At 38.0% G+C, this 21,510-nt stretch overlaps 1 protein-coding gene across 1 annotated transcript in view; it reads left to right on the top strand.

Annotated features, from left to right (window-relative positions):
- The window catches only part of ctu2 (cytosolic thiouridylase subunit 2 homolog (S. pombe)), a 33,158-nt gene extending 14,343 nt beyond the window's left edge, over nucleotides 1–18,815 (top strand). Inside the window, exons 10-15 of the mRNA XM_060837640.1 lie at nucleotides 3,079–3,170; nucleotides 4,877–4,977; nucleotides 5,298–5,472; nucleotides 8,390–8,453; nucleotides 9,147–9,205; nucleotides 18,403–18,815. Coding sequence (XP_060693623.1) covers nucleotides 3,079–3,170; nucleotides 4,877–4,977; nucleotides 5,298–5,472; nucleotides 8,390–8,453; nucleotides 9,147–9,205; nucleotides 18,403–18,475 — 564 coding nt within the window. The 3' untranslated portion in view covers nucleotides 18,476–18,815. The remainder of the gene's footprint in view (nucleotides 1–3,078; nucleotides 3,171–4,876; nucleotides 4,978–5,297; nucleotides 5,473–8,389; nucleotides 8,454–9,146; nucleotides 9,206–18,402) is intronic.
- Nucleotides 18,816–21,510: the final 2,695 nt, after the last annotated feature.

Genomic DNA, 21,510 nt, shown 5'->3' with positions numbered 1-21,510 from the left:
TGTACCTTTAAGAAAGTTAAAAGATAGCAGAACTAAATGTTCTGAATAAGATATAATGTAAGCTTTTGGTACAGCAATTGGTGTAGCCTGGAGACAGAGACAAATTTGAATTAGGCCAATCAGTTTAAATTATATCCTAACAAAAAACCAAACTCCAATCAAATTTGAATTTAGTATATTGATAATATTAAAAGTAATTGACACAATCTGATGCTGGGGGAATAAAGTCAGGAAAATTTGAACAGTTGAGAAAGAACTACCAAGAGACCAACAGATGTAGGCTGCTAGGTAGAACTCTGTGAGGTACCTGTCACAGAGAAAAGCATCAACGCCGACCTGGTGGGCAGAGGAAGATAAAGAGAGGATTCAATAGCTGGCTGGCTTTGAAATTTGAATTCTTCAGTAAATCTTAATCGGGGCTTTATTGGACTCTTATTATAGTAGGGAAAGTAAAAGATATGTTAGAGGAAGGAGTTGTAAATAGTTGTTAGTTAATTAGTCTCTGTTATACTTTAAGAAATAAAGTTGTTAATTTTTACTTTAACTAGTTCTTGCCTTCTCAAATTTTCTGATTACTGCTCGGGATAAATCTTTCCTGTGTTGTTGGTTTAAATTAAGCAGGAGGGTTTACCCCATGACGTAACAAGTAGATTAGATTAGATTACTTACAGTGTGGAAACAGGCCCTTCGGCCCAACAAGTCCACACTGACCCGCCGAAGCGCACCCACCCAGACCCATTCCCCTACATTTACCCCTGCACCTAACACTACGGGCAATTTAGCGTGGCCAATTCACATAACCTGCACATCTTTGGACTGTGGGAGGAAACCGGAGCACCCGGAGGAAACCCACGCAGACACGGGGAGAATGTGCAAACTCCACACAGTCAGTCGCCTGAGGCGGGAATTGAACCCAGGTCTCTGGTGCTGTGAGGCAACAGTGCTAACCACTGTGCCACCGTGCCGCCCACCAAGTAATCCCTCAATCTCAAGTAGTACTTGCTGCCATACAAGTTAGCAAATTATTTGATACCTGAAATTTTAGAATATTTTCTTAGTCATGAGAAGGAATCGTCTATTATCAAATTAATGGGAAAGTTTTAAGCTGAGTATTTGAAACCCTTTAATTTATGAGCATGTGAATAAGGAGCAAGAATTGGCAATTTTGCCCCTTGTAGCCAGCCTGCTGCTTAATAAGATCATGGCCAATTTGATTGTGGCCTCTTCTCCATATATTTTTAATTCTTATTAGTCAAAATATTGTTTTGATAATATTCAATGTCCTTGCCTCCATCATTCTCTGAAGAAGAGTTCAAAGACCCTCAATCTTTTGGCAATCCCTTATTTTGAGATTGTGTCTCTAGTTGTAGTCTTCCCCCACAAGGAGAAGTGTCCTGTCAGCATCTAGCATATCAAGTATCCTCAGAATCCTGTAAGTTTCAATAAGATCACTTTTAATTCCTCGTGACTCCAATGGATACAGGTCCACACAATTCAATCTATCATCAGAAGATGATCCCTCCATCCCAGGTGTCGTTCGAGTGAACTTTCTCTGAAAGCTTCTCATGTTTTCATATCCTTTCTTAAACAAAGAGATTAAAATTCTACACAGTATTGCAGATGTGGTCTGTAATACTTTTTAACTGTAGCAAAACTTCCCTGTTTGTACTTTATGTTCACCTTGTAATAAATGACAACAGTCAAGATTAGAGTGGTGCTAGAAATTCACAGCAGGTCAGGCAACATCCGAGGAACAGAAAAATTGATGTTTTGGGCAGGAGCCCTTCATCAGGAATCTTGTTCCTGTTCCTTGGATGCTGCCTGACCTCCTGTGCATTTCCAGCACCACTCTAATTTTACTCTAATCTCCAGCATCTGCAGTCTTCACTTTTGCCTAATAAATGACAACATTCCATTTGCCTTCGTATATCTGCATACCAACTTTCTTTGCTCATAGTTTTACAGAAAATTGATATATTATCATTATTACACAGAAGGAGGCCATTCATGCTGTTACATTTCCCCAGTGGGCGGCACGGTGGCACAGTGGTTAGCACTGCTGCCTCACAGCGCCTGAGACACTGGTTCAATTCCCGACTCAGGCGACTGACTGTGTGGAGTTTGCACGTTCTCCCCGTGTCTGCGTGGGTTTCCTCCGGGTGCTCCGGTTTCCTCCCACAGTCCAAAGATGTGCGGGTCAGGTGAATTGGCCATGCTAAATTGCCCGTAGTGTTAGGTAAGGGGTAAATGTAGAGGTATGGGTGGGTTGCGCTTCGGCGGGTCGGTGTGGACTTGTTGGGCCGAAGGGCCTGTTTCCACACTGTAAGTAATTTAATCACTTTACGCCAGTAGCTTTGCAAGTTTACTACCTCTAAGTGGCTTTGGTTTCCTTTTGAAATTGCTTGTTCCTGCTTCTCTACTAGCTTTTGATTATCCTTTTATCCAGTTATAGATGATCAGCCTTTTCTGCATCTAACAAGTTCTCTACAACAAACTTCATTTCTTTTTCAAAACCTCAAATTTGTGTCAAATAGTCTTTGTCTGAGCAGATAAAAGGAAGAGTTTTTTTCTTGCCTTCTGATCTAAACCTTTCATCATCTTGCCCAATTGTTACAAAATCTTACATTATCTTGTATGAAATCTTGTCTCAGTCATCTTTGCGTCCTAGAGACCAACCTAAAGTTTTGGTTTTAATCCCCTACCCTGGAGCCATACAGATAAATCTCCCTTCCATTGTCTCAAGGATACTCGGGTTTCACAAAGAATAGTGTTCAATACTGAACACAATGAGCTAGTTTTAAACTAACCAGATTTTTAATGAAGTTCAGTATTGCTTTTTTGCTTTTGCATGCAGTAGATCTGTTTTGTAGCCCAAATGTCCATATGCTGCATGGATTACACACTCAGCATGTCCCAGCATGCTCTTCAGAATTGTGCCATTATGTCTACATTTGAATTATTTCGAATCATGGCCCGGATAGTTCAGTTGAATTTAATAGGAAAATAAGAGTTTGAATAAAAGATTATTCTCTCTGAGGTCTTATCCTCATGATAAAATCTGCTCAATTTTTTTACTAGGCCAACGATAAAGCTAGCATCCATAGACTGACTGAGAGTTTTGTGAACAAATTACAGAGTGATTTCCCATCCACTGTAAGCACTGTTTATAGGTAAGAATTGTGCTACATTCTGATGTGCATAAATATATCTGTAGTAAATTATAATGTATTACCAAACTTCTGAGACCATATAGTAAATTGTGTAAACGTAGAACAAAAGGAAATGGGTAATTCAAAAGCATGTTAAAAATCATACTAAGTTTTTACCTGTGAAGTATGCTATCCTTATTCCTTTCATTCTAAGATTTTCCTTCTTTGTTGTTGTTCTAAGGTTTCACAACACTGTATCAGAGAGATGTAGCCCACTCCCACAGCATATTTTAAAATATGGTAATTGATGTGGGCATCATTGGTGAAACTGACATTTGTGTCACATCCCTAATTTCCCTTCAAGGCGATAGTCACACTGCTACAGTTCATGTGATGTAGGTACAACAGTAGTACTGTTAAGGAAGGAGTTCCAGAGTTTTCACCCCATGATAGAGAAGGAATGATGATAAGTGCCCACAACTCCCCCCCTCTCATCTGACCAAGGTCCCAAAGGATCTTTTCACATCTGGCAGAGATTTTCCTGCACATCTAAACACTTCATCTATTGCATCCGTTGCTCTTGATGTGATCTCCTCTACATCGGGGAGATAGGATGCCAACTCACAGAGCATTTCAGAGAACAACTTTGGGACACACACCAAACAATCCCACTGTTTTGTTGCCAATCATTACACAGCCACCTCCACTCTCCCAAAGAGATGCAAGTCCTGAGCCACCCAAACTGTCATATCAAAGTCACCCAACAACTGGAGAAAGAATATCTCATCTTCCGCATTGGGACACTTCAACCTCACAGCATCAACATCGACTTCATTAGTTTCCAATCCCACCCCCACCTCATTCCAGATCCACCCCTTCAACTCGGCACCTCCCTCTTGACCTGTCCATCTTCCTTCCCACCTATCTGCTCCACTCTTCCCCACTGACCGATCATAATTACCCCCGTCTGCATCCACCTATTGCCTTTCCACCTACCTTCACACCCACCCCCACCCCTCTAATTTCTTTCTCATCCACCTTCCCTGTCGTCTTTCCTGATGAAGGCCTTATGTCCAAAACGTCGACTGTCCTGCTCCTCTGATGCTGCCTGACCTGTCTTTTTTGGAGCCATGGTTGCAATGAAGTCTGGAGTGAATGTTGCGTCAGAATGCAAACTGAGCATTGGTGGGCAGGTTATTGATCAGTATTTGTACTTGATGATAACATGTTAGTTACATTTTCCATCACTTTGTTAATGATTGAGTTTAGGTAGATCGTGCATTAATTGGATGGCTTGAATTGTCATCCTTCTTCTGGATAGATCAGCTCTGATCAATTTTCCATATTAATTAGCTGCCAGAATTGTAGCAATGCTGGAACAGCTTCATTTTAGGAGTGTGCCTACTTCTGTAGCTGCCTATACCAACATCAGCTGGAAGTTATCCATTGCATGAAGATGAGTTGACTGGACACTCCACCCAATTTAATTTTTTATGCTTGGATGACTTTAGCCCTCATTGATGTCAAAGATTTAACGCTGTGCTTAAGATCAGAAATACAATAGCTAAATGGGAACTCAAAAGGTAATCCAATAGATGGCTGAAGTATGAGTTTTCCTTGCAAAGTTTATACTTCATTACTAATTCATGTCAAATTATAGGTAACAAAGAAAGATGTATATGCCATAATAGTTTTTATTATCTCAGTAAAGCAAATTTTTTTTCTAGGACCAGTGAGAAGCTGAATACAGTTTCATCTGACTTCAACTGTGGTGCTGAGCAAATAGATAAATGTCTGCTGTGTCTTTGTGCTATGGACACTAAAGTAGGTATGACACCAATATTAATAACTTGTCATAGAATGCTGACAGTGGATTCTGTACAGATATTAACTGTAACAATTGCGATGTATTACCTAATGTTTCTTTATTTGATTCTTTTCTCCTAATCTGGAAAGAGGGCTGGACCTCTTTCGAGTTCAAAGTTTCTAGTGATTTTCCAACACACACAAATGAGTTCAAAATTAAGGAATGCACAAGGTGGATGAATTGTTGAATTTACTTGTAAAGGTTAGGAAATATCACTTATGTAGTGGTGTAAGTTTCATAATTAGCTATTTAAAAGTCATTGAATTTGTTATTTTCTCAAGAGAAAGCTTCAGCATTTCATGCTACCCTAATATCAGAAAAGCTATCGCTGAAGCAGTCTCCTGACCAGATGCTTGTTAAAGACGTTACTGAACCATCCTGCTGTGGTGATGATGGAGTCGAAGAGAAAGGAAAATGCTGTGGTGCGCAGTCTGAAGCATTCTGTTCAACAGACAGGTAGGTTGTTACAAATAATTCAATATCTTGGGAAGAAAAGCTGCAGAGCAATATATAACTTTTGCCAAGTTATGAACCTTATAGCAATCAAGTGAAAAGATCCGATCAGTGTGAAAGTCTTTCTTGCTTTTGCTTTTTTAATTTTGTTCCTGTGCAAGTATGATAGCTAATGAAACCATGCTGCAATTTATCTTAAGTTTCTTAAGATCTTTGTAGTTTATTAAAATAAATGTAAATCTTAATAGCAGGAATGGAGATAAGAACCGTTCAGTACAGAATGTGCAGAAGTTTCCATTGTTTGGTATTGAGAAGACTGAAGCTATTTTCTTCAGTCCTTACCACAGTCTCTGTTCCCTATTCACTGATTCAGCTGTTCCCTAGCTGGACAAAACTGGACGTTTTGCAATCCACATGTCCTATTTGAGCTGAGCTTCCAATTACCTCTCCTCTTTGTCACCAAGATCACTTTCATAACAGCTGTCTAGTTCCATTTACTGAATTGCTCCTGCTACCACAAGCTTTAACCATTTCTAGTGTTGTCCGGGCTGACATTCTATCCATCTTACATGTTTCATTAACTTAAGCTCATCCATTGCTCTGCTGCCTGTGCCAAACCTGCGCCAAATCTTGTTCAATCATGACCTCTACTTCCTAATCTATTTTAGCTCTTCGTCCATCAAAGCCTTAAATTTAAATGTTTTTTCCTTGTGTCCAGTTGTCCTCATTGCCTGAATTTTTATTATCTTTAATAAAACTTTTTAACAACATTGTGTTCTTTGGTCTCTTGCTCATCCTGAATCCATTGTTTGTTGCCCTGTCTTTACCTAAAAATTCAAAGCTTGAAATTTTACCAAGCGTTCTTCTATCTATCCTAATGTTCTTTAGCTTAATATTCTTTTTGTTGAAGCTATCATTTGCTGATTTATTTCCTAAAGACCACCTTGGGACATTTTATTCTATTTAAGATGAGCCTATATCTTTTGCAAGATGTTCTTGCAAAACAGTTTACCCTCTGAATTGCCATGAGCAACGTTACAGGACATCCACAAACATATTGTAAGTCGGCACATTGGGATTTCTACCATCATAATTTAAACTACCAACATCGTAGCAGAACCCAAGTGCTAAGAGAGTTCGTGTTGATCTAAATTGATCTTTAAAAAAATCTTGTTTGGGAAAACTAGATAGAGTGTTTTGAAGAAGTAACAAAGAGGATTGGTGAGGGCAGACCAGTAGGCATGATCTGTATGGACTTCAGTAAGGCATTTGACAAGGTTCCCCATGGGAGACTGGTTAGCAAGATTAGCTCTCGTGGAATACAGGGAAAACTAGCCATTTGGATACAGAACTGGCGGAAAGGTAGAAGATACAGGATGTTGGTAGAGGGTTGTATTTCAGACTGTAGGCCTGTGACCAGTAGAGTGCCACAAGGATCAGCACTAGGTCCACTACTTTTTCGTCATTTGTATAAATGATTTGGTTGTGTGCATAAGACACATAGTTAATAAGTTTGCAGATTACACCAAAATTGGAGGTCTAGTACAATGGGATCTTGATCAGATGGGCCAATGGGCTGAGAACTGACAGATGGAGTTTAATTTAGGTAAATGTGAAGTGCTGCATTTTGGGAAAGCAAATCTTAGCAGGACTTATATACTTCATGGTAAGGTCCTGGGGAGTGTTGCTGAACAAAGAGACCTTGGAGTACAGGTTCATAGCTCCTTGAAAGTGGAGTCACAGGTAGATATGATAGTGAAGAAGGCATTTGGTATGCTTTCCTTTACTGGTCAGAGTATTGAGTACAGGAGTTGGGAGGTCATGTTGCGGCTGTACAGGATATTGGTTAGGCCACTGTTGGAATATTGCGTGCAACTCTGGTCTCCTTCCTATCAGAAGGATATTGTGAAACTTGAAAGGGTTCAGAAAAGATTTACAATGATTTTATCAGGGTTGGAGGATTTGAGCTACAGGGAGAGATTGAATAGGCTGGGGCTGTTTTCCTTGGAGCGTTGGAGGCTGAGGAGTGACCTTATAGAGGTTTATAAAATCATGAGGGTCATGGATAGGATAAATAGACAGTCTTTTCACTGGGGTCCAGAACCAGAGGGCATAGGTTCAGGGTGAGAGGGGAAAGATACAAAAGAGACCTAAGGGGCAACATTTTCATGCAGAAGGTGGTACATGTATGGAATGAGCTACCACAGGAACTGGTGGATGCTTGTACAGTTGCAACATTTAAAAGGGATCTGGATGAATATATGAATAGGAAAGGTTTGGAGGGATATAGTCTGGGTGCTGGTAGATGGGACTAGTTTGGATTGGGATATCTGGTCGGAATGGACGAGTTGAACCGGAAAGTCTGTTTCCGTCATGTACATCTCTTATGACTCTAACAGTTCTACTTGTGTATTTCAACCTTTGTTTTCTCACTTACTCAAAACTAATCATTTGAATTGTTACTGAAATCTTCTGTTAATAGTATTTATTTTCTTCCTGGATGGTTACACTCCTAGGCCAAAATGGTGGACAAAGAGTTTGCTAACAGGACTATGTAGATGCTGCTTAGATGTGGACAGTAACCACAACATGACCATTGTTATTGGTTTACATTGATTTTTAAAGCATGAATATGACAAAAAATTAGAACTCTAAGTGCCATAGATCCAATCTGCATTTTAACAGTTGCACCACAATCACAGCCCTTGTTTAGAGTTTTAGATTAACTGTAACAAAATTAGCATTATATAGTACATCACTATTATGATGAATACATAAATTGTCAAGGGAGGAGTAGAGTGTTTTGAATTGTAGGATTCTTCATTTGAAGTCAGTTTTCAATTTCTTGCTGTGTCTGTAAATTTCATGAAGTATTAGATGACCTAAGTAACCTTTAAATTAAATTTTATTGTTTCACTAGTAATAGAACCACAGATCTCCTTTCAATGCTATGCTACAGTTGTAGACTGACTGTCAAAGATATGGTGAGTCAGATTGTAAACTCCAAATGTTCTTCTCTTTACTGTAATTTTTACAAGCAATGCTTTCTTGTTCCTTAAGATTAGAGACCTTGAACTCTAAATTGTCTTTTTTAACTGATGCATATACAATCAAATATATATAACTGATGTTTGATATCCAAAAAAGGAATTTTTCTTGCAACATAAATTTGTTTTTCAATTTAGTCTCAATTCATTTATAACTGTCTCCATATATAGCACAGAGCAATTGTCCATTGTGTCGGCAAAGTACTTGACACTTTTACCTTATTGTTATATTGATTGCCTGCAGCATTGGCTAAATAGGTAAGATTAACAGAGATGTGGAAACTCCACTAGACAAGCAGTAATTACAAAACCACTACTTTTTACTGAATAACATAGATCTTAAAATGTGCCATATATTTATTGTGATCAGCTGCAATCTGTAACACTGACTTTACTGCATATAGAGTTATAGAAGCAAGCATAAAAATAATCTGGGGGGAGTGGAAGAGTTGTTGCTAGGAAAGTGATGTCTCCGTCTGTAACTTAGTTATAGTTTTGAAGTGGCAAGGACATTGTTTCATGTTTCTTCTCGTTTGGAAGGGCTCAACACCTTCAGTGTCTGCCTTGCATCGAACTAGTTATGCTCTAAATAAAAAGGTGATCAGTTTTGTTTTATGGTTAATTTTGTAGGTATCGCTGGATCTACTACCTCAGTATGTCCTCTCTGAAGCAGAACGCAGAAAACGCAGGTGAATTTACATACACTGAATTAAGATGCTCAAGCATATGTTGGAACAGTTATTTCCAAACCAGTTTAGATTACATGTAATTAATACATTATTAATTGAGTTCAAAATTTTGTAAGTCAATCAAAATTTAGGTAGTCTTCTAAAAAGGTATCTTTAATACATTATTATATATCTGGCCCTTTTTAGTAGTAATATTATTCTTATTAACCTTCAATATACTTGCTTTACTGACATGTGAAATAAAAACAGAAGTAGGCCAATTGATCCCTCGAGCCTTCTCCACTTTATAATAAGGTTGTAGCTGATCTGTTTATGTTCTGAATTCCATAATTACAACTACGTCCAATAGCCATTGTCAAATCAGAATTAATCTAACGCTGCCTAAGAGTATTCAATAACCCTGCTTTCACTGTCTTCTAAAATGCACAACTCTGAGAAAACATAATCTTGTCATTTCAGTCATATAGGGTGACCTCTAATTTTAAAACAATTCCAACATAGAAGAGCTTCAATATTGCTGAAAGAAAATGAGAAGTTGAAGCTTTTCATCTTGCATTCATTGAGACTAAAATGCAACAAGCAAACTTGAAAAAGGGACACCAATTTGTACATCATGAGAGGAGAGAGTTGATTGTTTGAAATATCAATGGAATGGAGATGCAGCAAAACAATTAACTGTCAAGCTTAGTCCTCAGACCAGGCAGGTAAACTCTGTTGGTAAACTCAGGGCAATGCAATGGAAATGCAGCAGAGATTGATAGTTTTCATGATCCATTTTTATTCATGATGAAGTTGAAATGTATGTACAAATTCTTTTTGTCTACATAAAAGTGGGTCCTCTTGTGTAAATTCTAGACTGCTTGTCTACCCACTGATGATCTTAAATTGGTTTCCAGTGTAACTGTTAGCACAGTCTAGATTATTTAATAAATGATTTTCAATAGAAGAATCACAGTTCAGCAAATTGCATGCTACCCATTATCAGCTTTGATTCTGCTTTTGGTACGGTCATGTTAATTGCTTTTATTTAAAGACCTTTATTTATTTATTGGCTTATGAGATGTGCACTCCCAACATTTGTTAGGCCATTCCAAATCCATTGAGGAGGCAGTGATAAGTTAAAATGGGGTCAAACTGAATAATAATTTATGAAGCACTGCCATGTACTTTGCTTACTTACGTACATATTAAATGAAGCAATGCCATGTTCTATGATTAGAGTGTTGTTTTACATGCATTAACTGCATTGAATACTGAACTGCGGAGATCACATTAGTGAGTTGATTTAATTACATTGGTCCATAGTCTGAAAGTAATAGAGGGTAAACAAAGGGAATGTTAATGTTTCTACCCTCTTGACATCTAATAAATCTACTTACGTGGAAGCATTTGACACCTCATTACAAATCATTAGTAGGGCTATATTTACGTGATGCCTTATCACAAAACCAATTCAAACCTTCTTGTCTTTTGCCACTCTCCTCCCCGGTAAGTTGTTCCATAAGGGCTTTCATTCACAAAACCTGAAAGAAATAGGCTTGCATCTGATACATAATAAAAAAAAAATTCTTTCAATAAAATTCAAATGAGTCATTGGTTGGATATAACTTAAATATTACATTAAAAAGACACACTTGTTGAAGGTTTTCATCTTGCACCCGACAAGACATTTGCAAGAAAACCAATGTGATGGGGAACAGCATTTTATAATATGAGAAAGAGTACCAGTTAATTGTTTAATGGATTCTGACTGGTAAGATCCTTTGGGTTTACTTTAACTTTCACTGTAAGGCCTATGAGGAGAAAAAGAGGTCTGCAGATGCTGGAGATCAGAGCTGAAAACGTGTTGCTGGAAAAGCGCAGCAGGTCAGGCAGCATCCAAGGAACAGGAAATTCGACGTTTCGGGCATAAGCCCTTCTTCAGGAATCCTGATGAAGGGCTTATGCTCGAAATGTCGAATTTCCTGTTCCTTGGATGCTGCCTGACCTGCTGCACTTTTCCAGCAACATATTTTCAGCACTGTAAGGCCTATGTCAATTATGTTTATTGATTTGAGTTGAGACAGCTAATCTAAAGGTTAACTAGTCTTGATTGGTTGCAAGATCATTTCCAGGCACAAGTATATTTCACAGAATTTATTAAATTTATCAAAACAAATAAATAAATTATACCTAATAAAAGAAGTTGATTCACAATAGAAAACTAGCTCTCAGCTTTCAGCTGACTGGGTGCTGTCTGTTGACTGACGTTCTCCTTCTGTCATCTTTCTGCACACTTGACCATTAAAAAGCTAGCTCTTGTTAACTCTTACCAGTCACTACCCTCAGTGTATGATCAGAGGCATCCTGAATTCTAATTGATTTATTAGAACAGTTCATACCTACTCTGGCGAAATGCCCAATTCCTAATTGTTTAAAAGAAAGTAATACTCATCTTAGTGAAACAGAACAGATCTGTCATCACCTGTGGAGAGAAAGCGTTAATGTTTTGAGCCCAGGAACCCTCGTTTGGAACAGTTTAGGAGAAGGGTCACTGGACTCAATGTCATCTTTCTTGTCACAGATGCTGTGAGACCTGTGTTCCTCCAGCAACTTCTGACTTTGTTCCAGATCTTTACCATCTCCAGTTCTTTGTTTTATTTTAGGCATCTTAGTGACATCAATTCTGTTTCCCTGATCTGGTTTCCTAAGAGGTCAATTATTCATTAAACCATCCATGGTTTGTTTCTGTCATTTTTATGCTTTCTCACTAAGTTAATGGAATATTTTACAGTACCTTCTTTCATCCTATCGTGAATTAATGAGTATTGTCATGACACAGAGGGACAGCTGAACCAAATCAGTCTTTCTATCTCTATTCGCAACACAGTACAATTAAATTGTTGAAGACTCCTAGTAATTACTCTACTGGTTTGTCATCAGACTTTCAAATAACTAATTCCAGACTTTGTGAATAATTCTTTCTAGACACCTGTTTTGTATCTTAAATGAAAGACTTAATAGTTTATTAAATACACAATAAACTTAGCAGAGGATAAAAAACAAACAGCAATGTAAATTGATTAATGTCTATGCTTTAAACCAAAATGTTTTCAGTCTTCATTCACGCACAAGAGATGAATAAAAGAAAATACTAAAGCTGGTCAGATTACTCATTAGGCTTTTACAATGTGCTGAAATGTGGACACCTTGGTCGCTTTTCTAAAACATTGGACAGGGTTGCCTCAGTTCACTCAGGCAAAGACAGCAATAGTTCTACCTCAGCTTTCTACTCTTTGAGCTTCCGGAAGCTGGTGTATCACATTAGGCAAGGAGCTTTCAAGCATTTACAGCAGCCAAAACTGTCTTCCAAAGAAACATAGTTTTAAAAAGAACTTCTATCCAAATAGAACCAGAATTGAATAATTGTCTCTTCCCAAGGCCTCAATTACTATTCAAGACCTGCCATCTGTTAGAACATAGGATCTCTTCCAGACTTGCTGGAATCAGTTCCCAGGTACTGACCATGTTAATTATCAACTTCTGCTATCTGTTTAAACAGAATGCACTTCCTGGGATCAATGTTTATTAGAATACTTTTATTCAAGACTGAGCATTAGCCTATAGTCCTAGCTTGTTTGTTCTTTTCCTTTTGCCACAAGTTGTCCCAAAGTCCCACAAATCACTCCTAGCTCACAATTCCTAGTTCATAACTCCAAATCAAAACTGATAAGATTTAATATAAAAAATCAGTAAAGGTTCTGACAGTATATATGCTTTCATAATTTCATGATTAATGCTCTCAGTTCTTCATCTATTGCTGAGACTTCTTCATTAAATCAAACATTTCATCAATGACTATTTGAGAGACCATCTGCTGGGAAATGTGTTTTTACTAGCAACTTTGATAAGACTTGGAAGAAAGATCTTTTTTAACAAATAGTAAAGTTGCATAAACCTTAAAACTGTATAATATAAAACTAATACAGAAGATCAGAAACTAGGCAGTATTTGAAACTTAGCAGTATGTAATAAATAAGTTACAATCAGTGGGTACATTCAGTTGATACAGGTTTTTGAATAAGTAAAGACAGAAGAGGATAATGTCACAAACTAGTCATATATTACAGAACTTAATTCTAATTCAAATAATGTATTTAGCAAAATGTGATTACTTTTCTGTCTAACTAAAACATTAATTAAAACTAGCCACAGTAAATCTTTTCAAATTTCCTCTGACAATGTCAGGAATTTGATAAGAATTTAATGTAAAAGGATGTTTACCTTACTAATTCAATGGGAAAGGCTACTCTGATACAAAAATAAGTGCATTCTCTGTTCCATGTAAGGTTAGATTATAAGCCGAGTCCATCATGTGATGCATGAATTCTTAATTGTAGTTAATGAATGACCGTATAAATTAATTTCTCATTGCTTAATCTGGTCAAAATGATTAATTATTGAAAAATGGCTCTAACTTGTTTAACCCCAAACCACGGTAAGTGTAATAGATGAAAGCGGATTGTTTACTACCAAGCCTTATTTGCATTTATTCCAGGAAGATTGACTGACTGGTCAAATCATTGCCCAGCGAAATGAACTAGAGAATGATTATTGCCTATTTTGTTGAAGTAGGTGTGATGTGTGTACATGTTCTTTCTGTTTGCAAAGAACAAGGTCCTGTGTAATACATATAGCATCCAGTATGCACAAATATGTCACACTCAGCCTGACTGGCAATCTTAAGTTGATTGAACCTTGCATCTTAATTTTATTTCTTAAGTTCTTTGCACACTCCAGATTATTTACAAATGCTGTCTGATTAATGGAGCACATTTAAGTTTTGTAAGCATGGTTTGGTATAATGAGTCACTTGCTTATTGCAATCTGCCAAGGGTAAACCTTCAACAAAATGCGTCTTTCTTTAGCGAAGTTTAATTACCTCTCTAAATTGTATTTATTGCTCTTGAAACTGTAAACTCTTTGCTGCAAACAACTATAATGTTGAGAGGATATCAATTTTCTTTCCCCATGATGAAGTCAAAATCAGCTCTCCTATTATAAGCCCTTGTTCTTTCTAAGCCAAGGGATAATATCCAGCAATGTGGCTTTGTCCAGGGCCGAACAGAAATACATTGTTACATGAAATTGCTCAGTGGAAGAACAACTGAAAAAAGGCTGTTGTTGGTTAAGGCAATATTTCAATACTTGCGTATTGAAGAAAATTTTCTTGAACAAATTTAATAAATTCTTCACCATCCAAACCTTGAACACTATGGTAGTCTTAGTCAATTTTGGAAACTTAAAATCCTTTACTATTACAAGCTTATTATTCTTACATATATTTGAGATCTCTCTGCATATTTGCTTCTCAATTTCCCTCTAACTATTGGGGGAGCTAATAATATAACATCAAAGGGATCATCCCTTCCTTATTTCTAATTTCAATCCATATATTTTCATTGAATGACCCCTCAGAAATATATTCTCTAATAACAGTAGTAATGTTTTCCTTAATGAAAAATTCCATCCCCTCTTCTCTTTCTATCCTTCCTACGACATCTAAAACCTGGAACATTGAGTAACCAGTCCTGTCCTTCCCGCAGCCAAATTTCTATAATACATAGTTTTGTGCGAGGAAAATAGTGTCTTGCAAACTTCATTGAGTTTTTTAAATGAAGGAACCAAAAAAATTGGTGAGGGTAGGTGGTAGATGATGTTTATTTGTGAAGTCTTTGACAAGGTTAAGACCGTAAGACATAGGAGTGGAAGTAAGGCCATTTGGCCCATCGAGTCCACTCTGCCATTCAATCATGGCTGATGGGCATTTCAACTCCACTTACCAGCATTCTCCCCGTAGCCCTTAATTCCTCATGACATCAAGAATCTATCAATCTCTGCCTTGAGGACATTTAGCGTCCCGGCCTCCACTGCACTCTGCGGCAATGAATTCCACAGGCCCACCACTCTCTGGCTGAAGAAATGTCTCCGCATTTCTGTTCTGAATTGATCCCCTCTAATTCTAAGGTTGTGTCCACGGGACCTAGTCTCCTCGCCTAACGGAAACAATTTCCTAGTGTCCACCCTTTCTAAGCCATGTATTATCTTGCAAGTTTTTATTGTCTCCCCTCAATCTTCTAAACTCCAATGTATACAATCCCAGGATCCTCAGCCGTTCCTCTTATGTTAGACCAACCATTCCAGGGATCATCCTTGTGAATCTCTGCTGGACACGTTCCAGTGCCAGTATGTCCTTCCTGAGGTATGGGGACCAAGAATGGACACAGTACTCCAAATGGGGCCAAACCAGAGCTTTATTAAGTCTCAGTAGCACAACAGTGCTTTTATATTCTAACCCTCTTGAGATAAATGACAACATTGCATTCGCTTTCTTAATCACAGACTCAACCTGCATGTTTACCTTTAGAGAATCCTCAACTAGCACTCCCAGATCCCTTTGTACTTTGGCTTTACGAATTTTCTGACCGTTTAGAAAGTAGTCTATGCTTTTATTCTTTTTTCCAAAGTGCAAGACCTCGCATTTGCTCACGTTGAATTCCATCAGCCATTTCCTGGACCACTCTCCCAAACTGTCTAGATCCTTCTGCAGCCTCCCCACTTCCTTAGTACTACCTGTCTGTCCACCTAACTTCGTATCATCGGCAAACTTCGCTAGAATGCCCCCAGTCCCTTCATCCAGATCATTAATATATAATGTGAACAACTGCGACCCCAACACTGAACCCTGCGGGACACCGCTTGTCACCGGCTGCCATTCCGAAAAAGAACCTTTTATTCCAACTCTCTGCCTTCTGTCAGACAGCCAATCCTCAATCCATACCAGTAGCTCACCTCAAACACCATGGGCCCTCACTTTGCTCAGCAGCCTCCCGTGTGGCACCTTATCAAAGGCCTTTTGGAAGTCTAGATAGACCACATCCACTGGGTTTCCCTGGTCTAACCTATTTGTCACCTCTTCAAAGAATTCCAACAGGTTTGTCAGACACGACCTCCCCTTACTAACTCCATGTTGACTTGTTCTAATCAGACTCTGCTCTTCCAAGAATTTAGAAACCTCATCCTTAATGATGGATTCTAGAATTTTACCAACAACCAAGGTTAGGCTAATTGGCCTATAATTTTCCATCTTTTGTCTTGATCCTTTTTTGAACAAGGGGGTTACAACAGCAATCTTCCAATCATCTGGGACTTTCCCTGACTCCAGTGACTTTTGAATGATCTTAACCAACGCCTCAGCTATTTCCTCAGCCACCTCTCTCAGAACTCTAGGGTGTATCCCATCAGGGCCAGGAGATTTATCAGTTTTAAGATCTTTTAGCTTTTCTAGCACTATCTCTTTTGTAATGGCAACCATACTCAACTCAGCCCCCTGACTCCCTTTAATTGTGAGATATTACTCATGTCTTCCACTGTGAAGACAGATGCAAAGTGCTTAAGTTCTCCAGCTATTTCCTTATTTCCCATCACTAGACTTCCAGCACCAGTTTGAAGTGGTCCAATGTCTACTTTTGCCTGTCATTTGTTTCTTATGTATTGAAAGAAACTTTTACTATCATTTCTAATATTACTGGCTAACCTACCTTCATATTTGATCCTCTCCTTCCTTATTTCTCTCTTTGTTATCCTCTGTTTTTGTAGCCTTCCCAATCTTCTGATTTCCCACTGCTCTTGGCCACTTTATAGGATCTCTCTTTTTCTTTAATACATTTCCTGACTTCCTTTGTCAGCCATGGCTGTCTAATCCCTCCCCGGATAATCTTTCTTTTCTTGGGGATGAACCTCTGTACAGTGTCCTCAATTATACCCACAAACTCCTGCCATTTTTGCTCTACTGTCTTCCCTAAGTTTTGCATGGTAGTCTAACTAGTTTAGTTAGATAACGTGGGATTCCAGGTGAGCTTGCCAATTGGATACAAAATTGTTTTTATTATAGGAGATGGGTGGTGGTGGTAGTGAGCTGATTTTTGGACTGGAGGCCTGTGATCAGTACTGGATCCACGTTTGTTTACCATTTTTGTAAATGATTTAGATGAGAATAAAGGAGACAAGTTTGCATATGACACCAAAATTGGCGGGAAAGTAGACATTGAAGAAACTTATCTAAGATTACAGAGAGATCTTGATGCATTCATCAATGGGCAGATGAAGTTTAATTTGGATAAATGAGGTGTTGCATTTTTATAATACAAGCATGGACAGGGCTTATTCTATTAGTATTAGGGCCCTGCGTAGTGTTGTAGAATCTTAGGGGGTTCAGGTGCACAATTCTTTGAAATTAGGTTGGCTAAGAAGTCAGTTATTGCTCAGACCTTTGAGTATAGAAGTTGGGCTGTCATGTACAGGATGTTGATGAGGTCTGTTCATAATATTGTGTGGAGTTTTGGTTGCCCTGTTATAGGAAGGATAATATTAAACTGAATTCAGAAAAGATTTACCAGGATGTTGCTGGAAATGGAGGGTTTGAGATCCAAAATTAGGCTGGTAAGGCTGGGAGATTTTTTATTGGAGGGTAAGAGGTTGAGGGATGTCCTTTATCAAGGTTTAGAAAATCATGATGCCATAGATAAGATGAATGACCAGGTTCTTTTCCCTAGGGTAGGGGAGTTCAAAACTAGGGGACATATTTTCAAGGTGAGAGGAGAAAGATTTTAAAAGAATGAGGGCCAACAATTTCACACAGTGGTTCACTTGTGGAATGAACTGCCAGAGAAAGTGGTGGATATAGGTACAGTTTCACTGTTTAAAAGACATTTGGATAAGTTCATGAATAGGAAAGGTTTGGAGAGATATTGACCAAGCACAGGCAGGTGGGAATAGTTTATTTTGGGAACATGGTTGGCGTGGACTGGTTGGACCGAAGGATCTATTTCCATGCTGTATGACTGTGTCTCTGAGATAAAGTCATGAATCAACCCCCACCCATGGAGATGTGTGTAGGAAATTAATTGTTGAGAGATTTAGTTTACTTTAGAATGCCAATTAATAGTTGTTAAAATAGGGATTAATATCTGCAGCCAATTCATTATCTTTACTGGTGGTCATCTATGAGATTACAATGTGCCTACCTACATGAATGCAAAATAGTGAATCTGTAATTTGACTTAAATACGTAACTCAATTTGAATTTGGAGCTCTCATAGCACGTGGTGCAGTAGATTATATGAATTACCATTTCCATTAAATGTGATTTATTTTAGAGCTCAAGTGAGGGAACAGATCCAGGAGTTCCTGTTGGCCCCCGAGGAAGAAGTGGATACTACCAGCTCCTGACAAGTCTGTCTGAAATTAACCATAAGCATCAAAAAGACATTTGCAGTTTTTCAGATTCTACACATAATTATGCATTTAGCTTGGGAATGAATGAACTATGGATTTATGATAAGTTGGTAGCTCACCCAGCTTGTCATTCTGGCACAAGGTGAAGTTCAGACAACTGAACACCTGTGGCTTCCTTATTATTGTTCAGTTGCCCATGGGGTTACACCAATATAAATTTGCCTGTGTATTATAACTTGTGATGGTTTAGGCCAACTTATAATCCTGTTGTTTTGTATTATTTACTTGGTGCTGCTTTTAAAGGTTGGGTTTAACTTTAAATGTAATGTCTGTACATACCAGTTCGTTGAAATATTAAATTCAAAAGTGATCTTGCATTTGATTTGAAAATATGATATTTTGCTACATTTCTGAGGAAGGATAATGCTCTAAATGGTGTGAAATATTGGTGAAAGAGGGAACATGAGCTGGAAAGGCTGATTGCCATGTTCTGCAGCCTGGAAAACAGCTGTCTTCCACTTTCTTATCATCCCATGCTGTCTTGAATGAATCCAGGGTCTCCATCTGCAACAGCCCCTGGAATATCAGTAGTCTCGAGTGAAAGACTTGCTATTGGCTCCTTTTGGATTCATGTATCCAGATTTTTAGTCACTGTATATTAATGAGACCCTTAAACTACGCCCACAAAAGTAGGAGCAGGCATAGGCCATTTGCCCCTCAAGCCAGCTTAGCTATTCAACAAGATAGTGTCTGATCTGCTCAAGTTTAACTTCTCTTATGTGCCAGTTCATCATTGCCCTTAACTCTGATATTTCAAAAATATATTTACTTCCTTTTTAAGTTCTTAATGATTTAGCTTCCACAAATCTGAGGTAGAGCCTTCCACACATTTGCTGGCATTATGGACCAGAGCAAACTCCTTCAAAATACATTACAAAGATAATCAAGACCCTACGTTTTTCTTATTTTATAGGTAAGTGTAAGGTGTTGTGTTCTAGACACAATTTGGTCAAGCTGCCAGCTTGAAAGAAAACATATTTTATTCAGACACTATAATTAAAACAGACAGAGTGAAAATAAAAGAATTGGCTTAATTGTAACTGTATTGCAATGCTTAACAATAATATATAACTACTAAATAACTGTTCCAATATAGTAATATTTTATAAACATACCCTTGGCAAAGGCAAATTCAGTAAAATAGATTGTGTCACATGCAATTCTAGTTGTAGGAACAGCTCTTAGCTGTAACAGAAAGAAGAATAAGAGCTTTCTCATTTAGCTTCAAGACCTCTTCAATACCTGCCACTGAAAAGCTATAACGAAAAATCCTACTTCTGTGGGAGCTTGATCCCTCCCAATCAAGCTGCTTTAATTGTTCCAAATTTAAAAAAAAGCAACCAAGGCCTCACGCTGTTTAATTTATTGGCTTGAGCAGACTATAACACCTCCGTCTCCAGCTTTCTTCATTTTAAAAAAGAACAAAATAAAAACCATAAGATTGTCTCACCTCCCTCCTTTAAAAAAAAACCATCAATATACAAAGGCTTCATTGCTAAAAGCCTTTAGTTTTATGAAATTTGTACACTACAATACATACATATACATTACGTTGACTCTAAGCGTGCAAACATTCACTACTGCAGTCCATTTCAGTCCATTTCTTTACGCCGCTAAAAGTTTTTGTTTTCCTTCTTCAGTCATGACCACACTTTGGCAGTTACATTTCTCTCATCCTGTCAAATGTATCATTTTCAAAATGATTGGCTGCAATAATCTCCATCTAAACAGTCTGAAATTTTTAACCTTAAATTTTCCCAGAAGCATTAAGGGGTCGTGTTCAGCATATATCTCGGACACCTTACTGCCAATGTCAGACTCAAGGTCTCCTTCTCAATTGAGGAATATTTCTGCTGATGATTTAGTTTTCTGCAAGAAATACACCAATAGATCTTTATATGTTCCCGCAAGAGTAAACACCCACATTCACTCGCATCAATAGCCACCTTGAATGGCTTTGAGTAATTAGATCCGTCTAACACTGGCGTAATGGTAAATATGGCTTTCAGACTATCAAATACTTTCTGCCATTCCTCTGTCAATTGAAAGTTTCTGCACTTCATCAACAAGTCAGTGGAGTAATTGTGTTGCTAAACTTCATTACGAAGTTCCGATTAAAAACCATTCAGTCCCAGCAATCGTGCTTCTCTCTTCATCACTGCTATGCAAAACTCCCCAATAACATTTTATTTTCACATCCTGAGACCATCTGTCCATATCCATGATATGGCCCAGGAACTTGGGGTTATGTACACTCACACTTCGCCAGGTTTACCACCAAGTCTGCTTCCCAAAATCAATTGAATAATTCTGATACATGCACTAATTATTCCTTTCACATGTGACTAAATATCACCAGCTCATCGATGTACAAATGGTTATTCCAGAAATGACTTTATTGGTTCGTCTTTGAAATGTGGCTGGCACATTTTTCATTCCAGAGGGCATGACTTTAAATTGATAAAATCTATTCAGCATCACAAAAGCTGAAATTTCCTTCACTCTTTCAGATAAAGGTACCTGCCAGTATCTTCAGTGTCCATATTAGAAATATAAGTTGCTTGTTCCATATTCTTAACCATGGACTAGAATATCAATAAGATTTTGTAACTGCATTGACTTTGCATAATCCACACATTTGTGGGCTGCTCGCTGAGGCACCATCACTATGGGTGAGCTCAATTCACTGCAACTGAATGCAATTACATTGTCTTTGTGCAAGTGATCTATCTCTGAACCTGTGCCAACTTTAGAGGGTTAAGTCTATCAGAATTTTGCTTAATTGGAACAGCATTTTCTATATCATTTAATTAGATTAATACTCCCAGTTTATTCCCACACATCTTCCCATGTGATTGTAATAATTCTTTCAGGACATTTCAGTTTTCCTCTAGAAGGTAACTCAATTTATCCCAATTTTTGAGAATTTCCCTATTGTCCATTTTAATTTGAGGAATATCCAAGTTAGA

This window comes from Hemiscyllium ocellatum, chromosome 17, assembly GCF_020745735.1.
Source record: "Hemiscyllium ocellatum isolate sHemOce1 chromosome 17, sHemOce1.pat.X.cur, whole genome shotgun sequence".
In the NCBI taxonomy this organism is placed as follows: Eukaryota; Metazoa; Chordata; class Chondrichthyes; order Orectolobiformes; family Hemiscylliidae; genus Hemiscyllium; species Hemiscyllium ocellatum.
The sequence above is the reverse complement of the archived record's forward strand: the minus strand, read 5'-3'. Positions and strand labels throughout refer to the sequence as shown.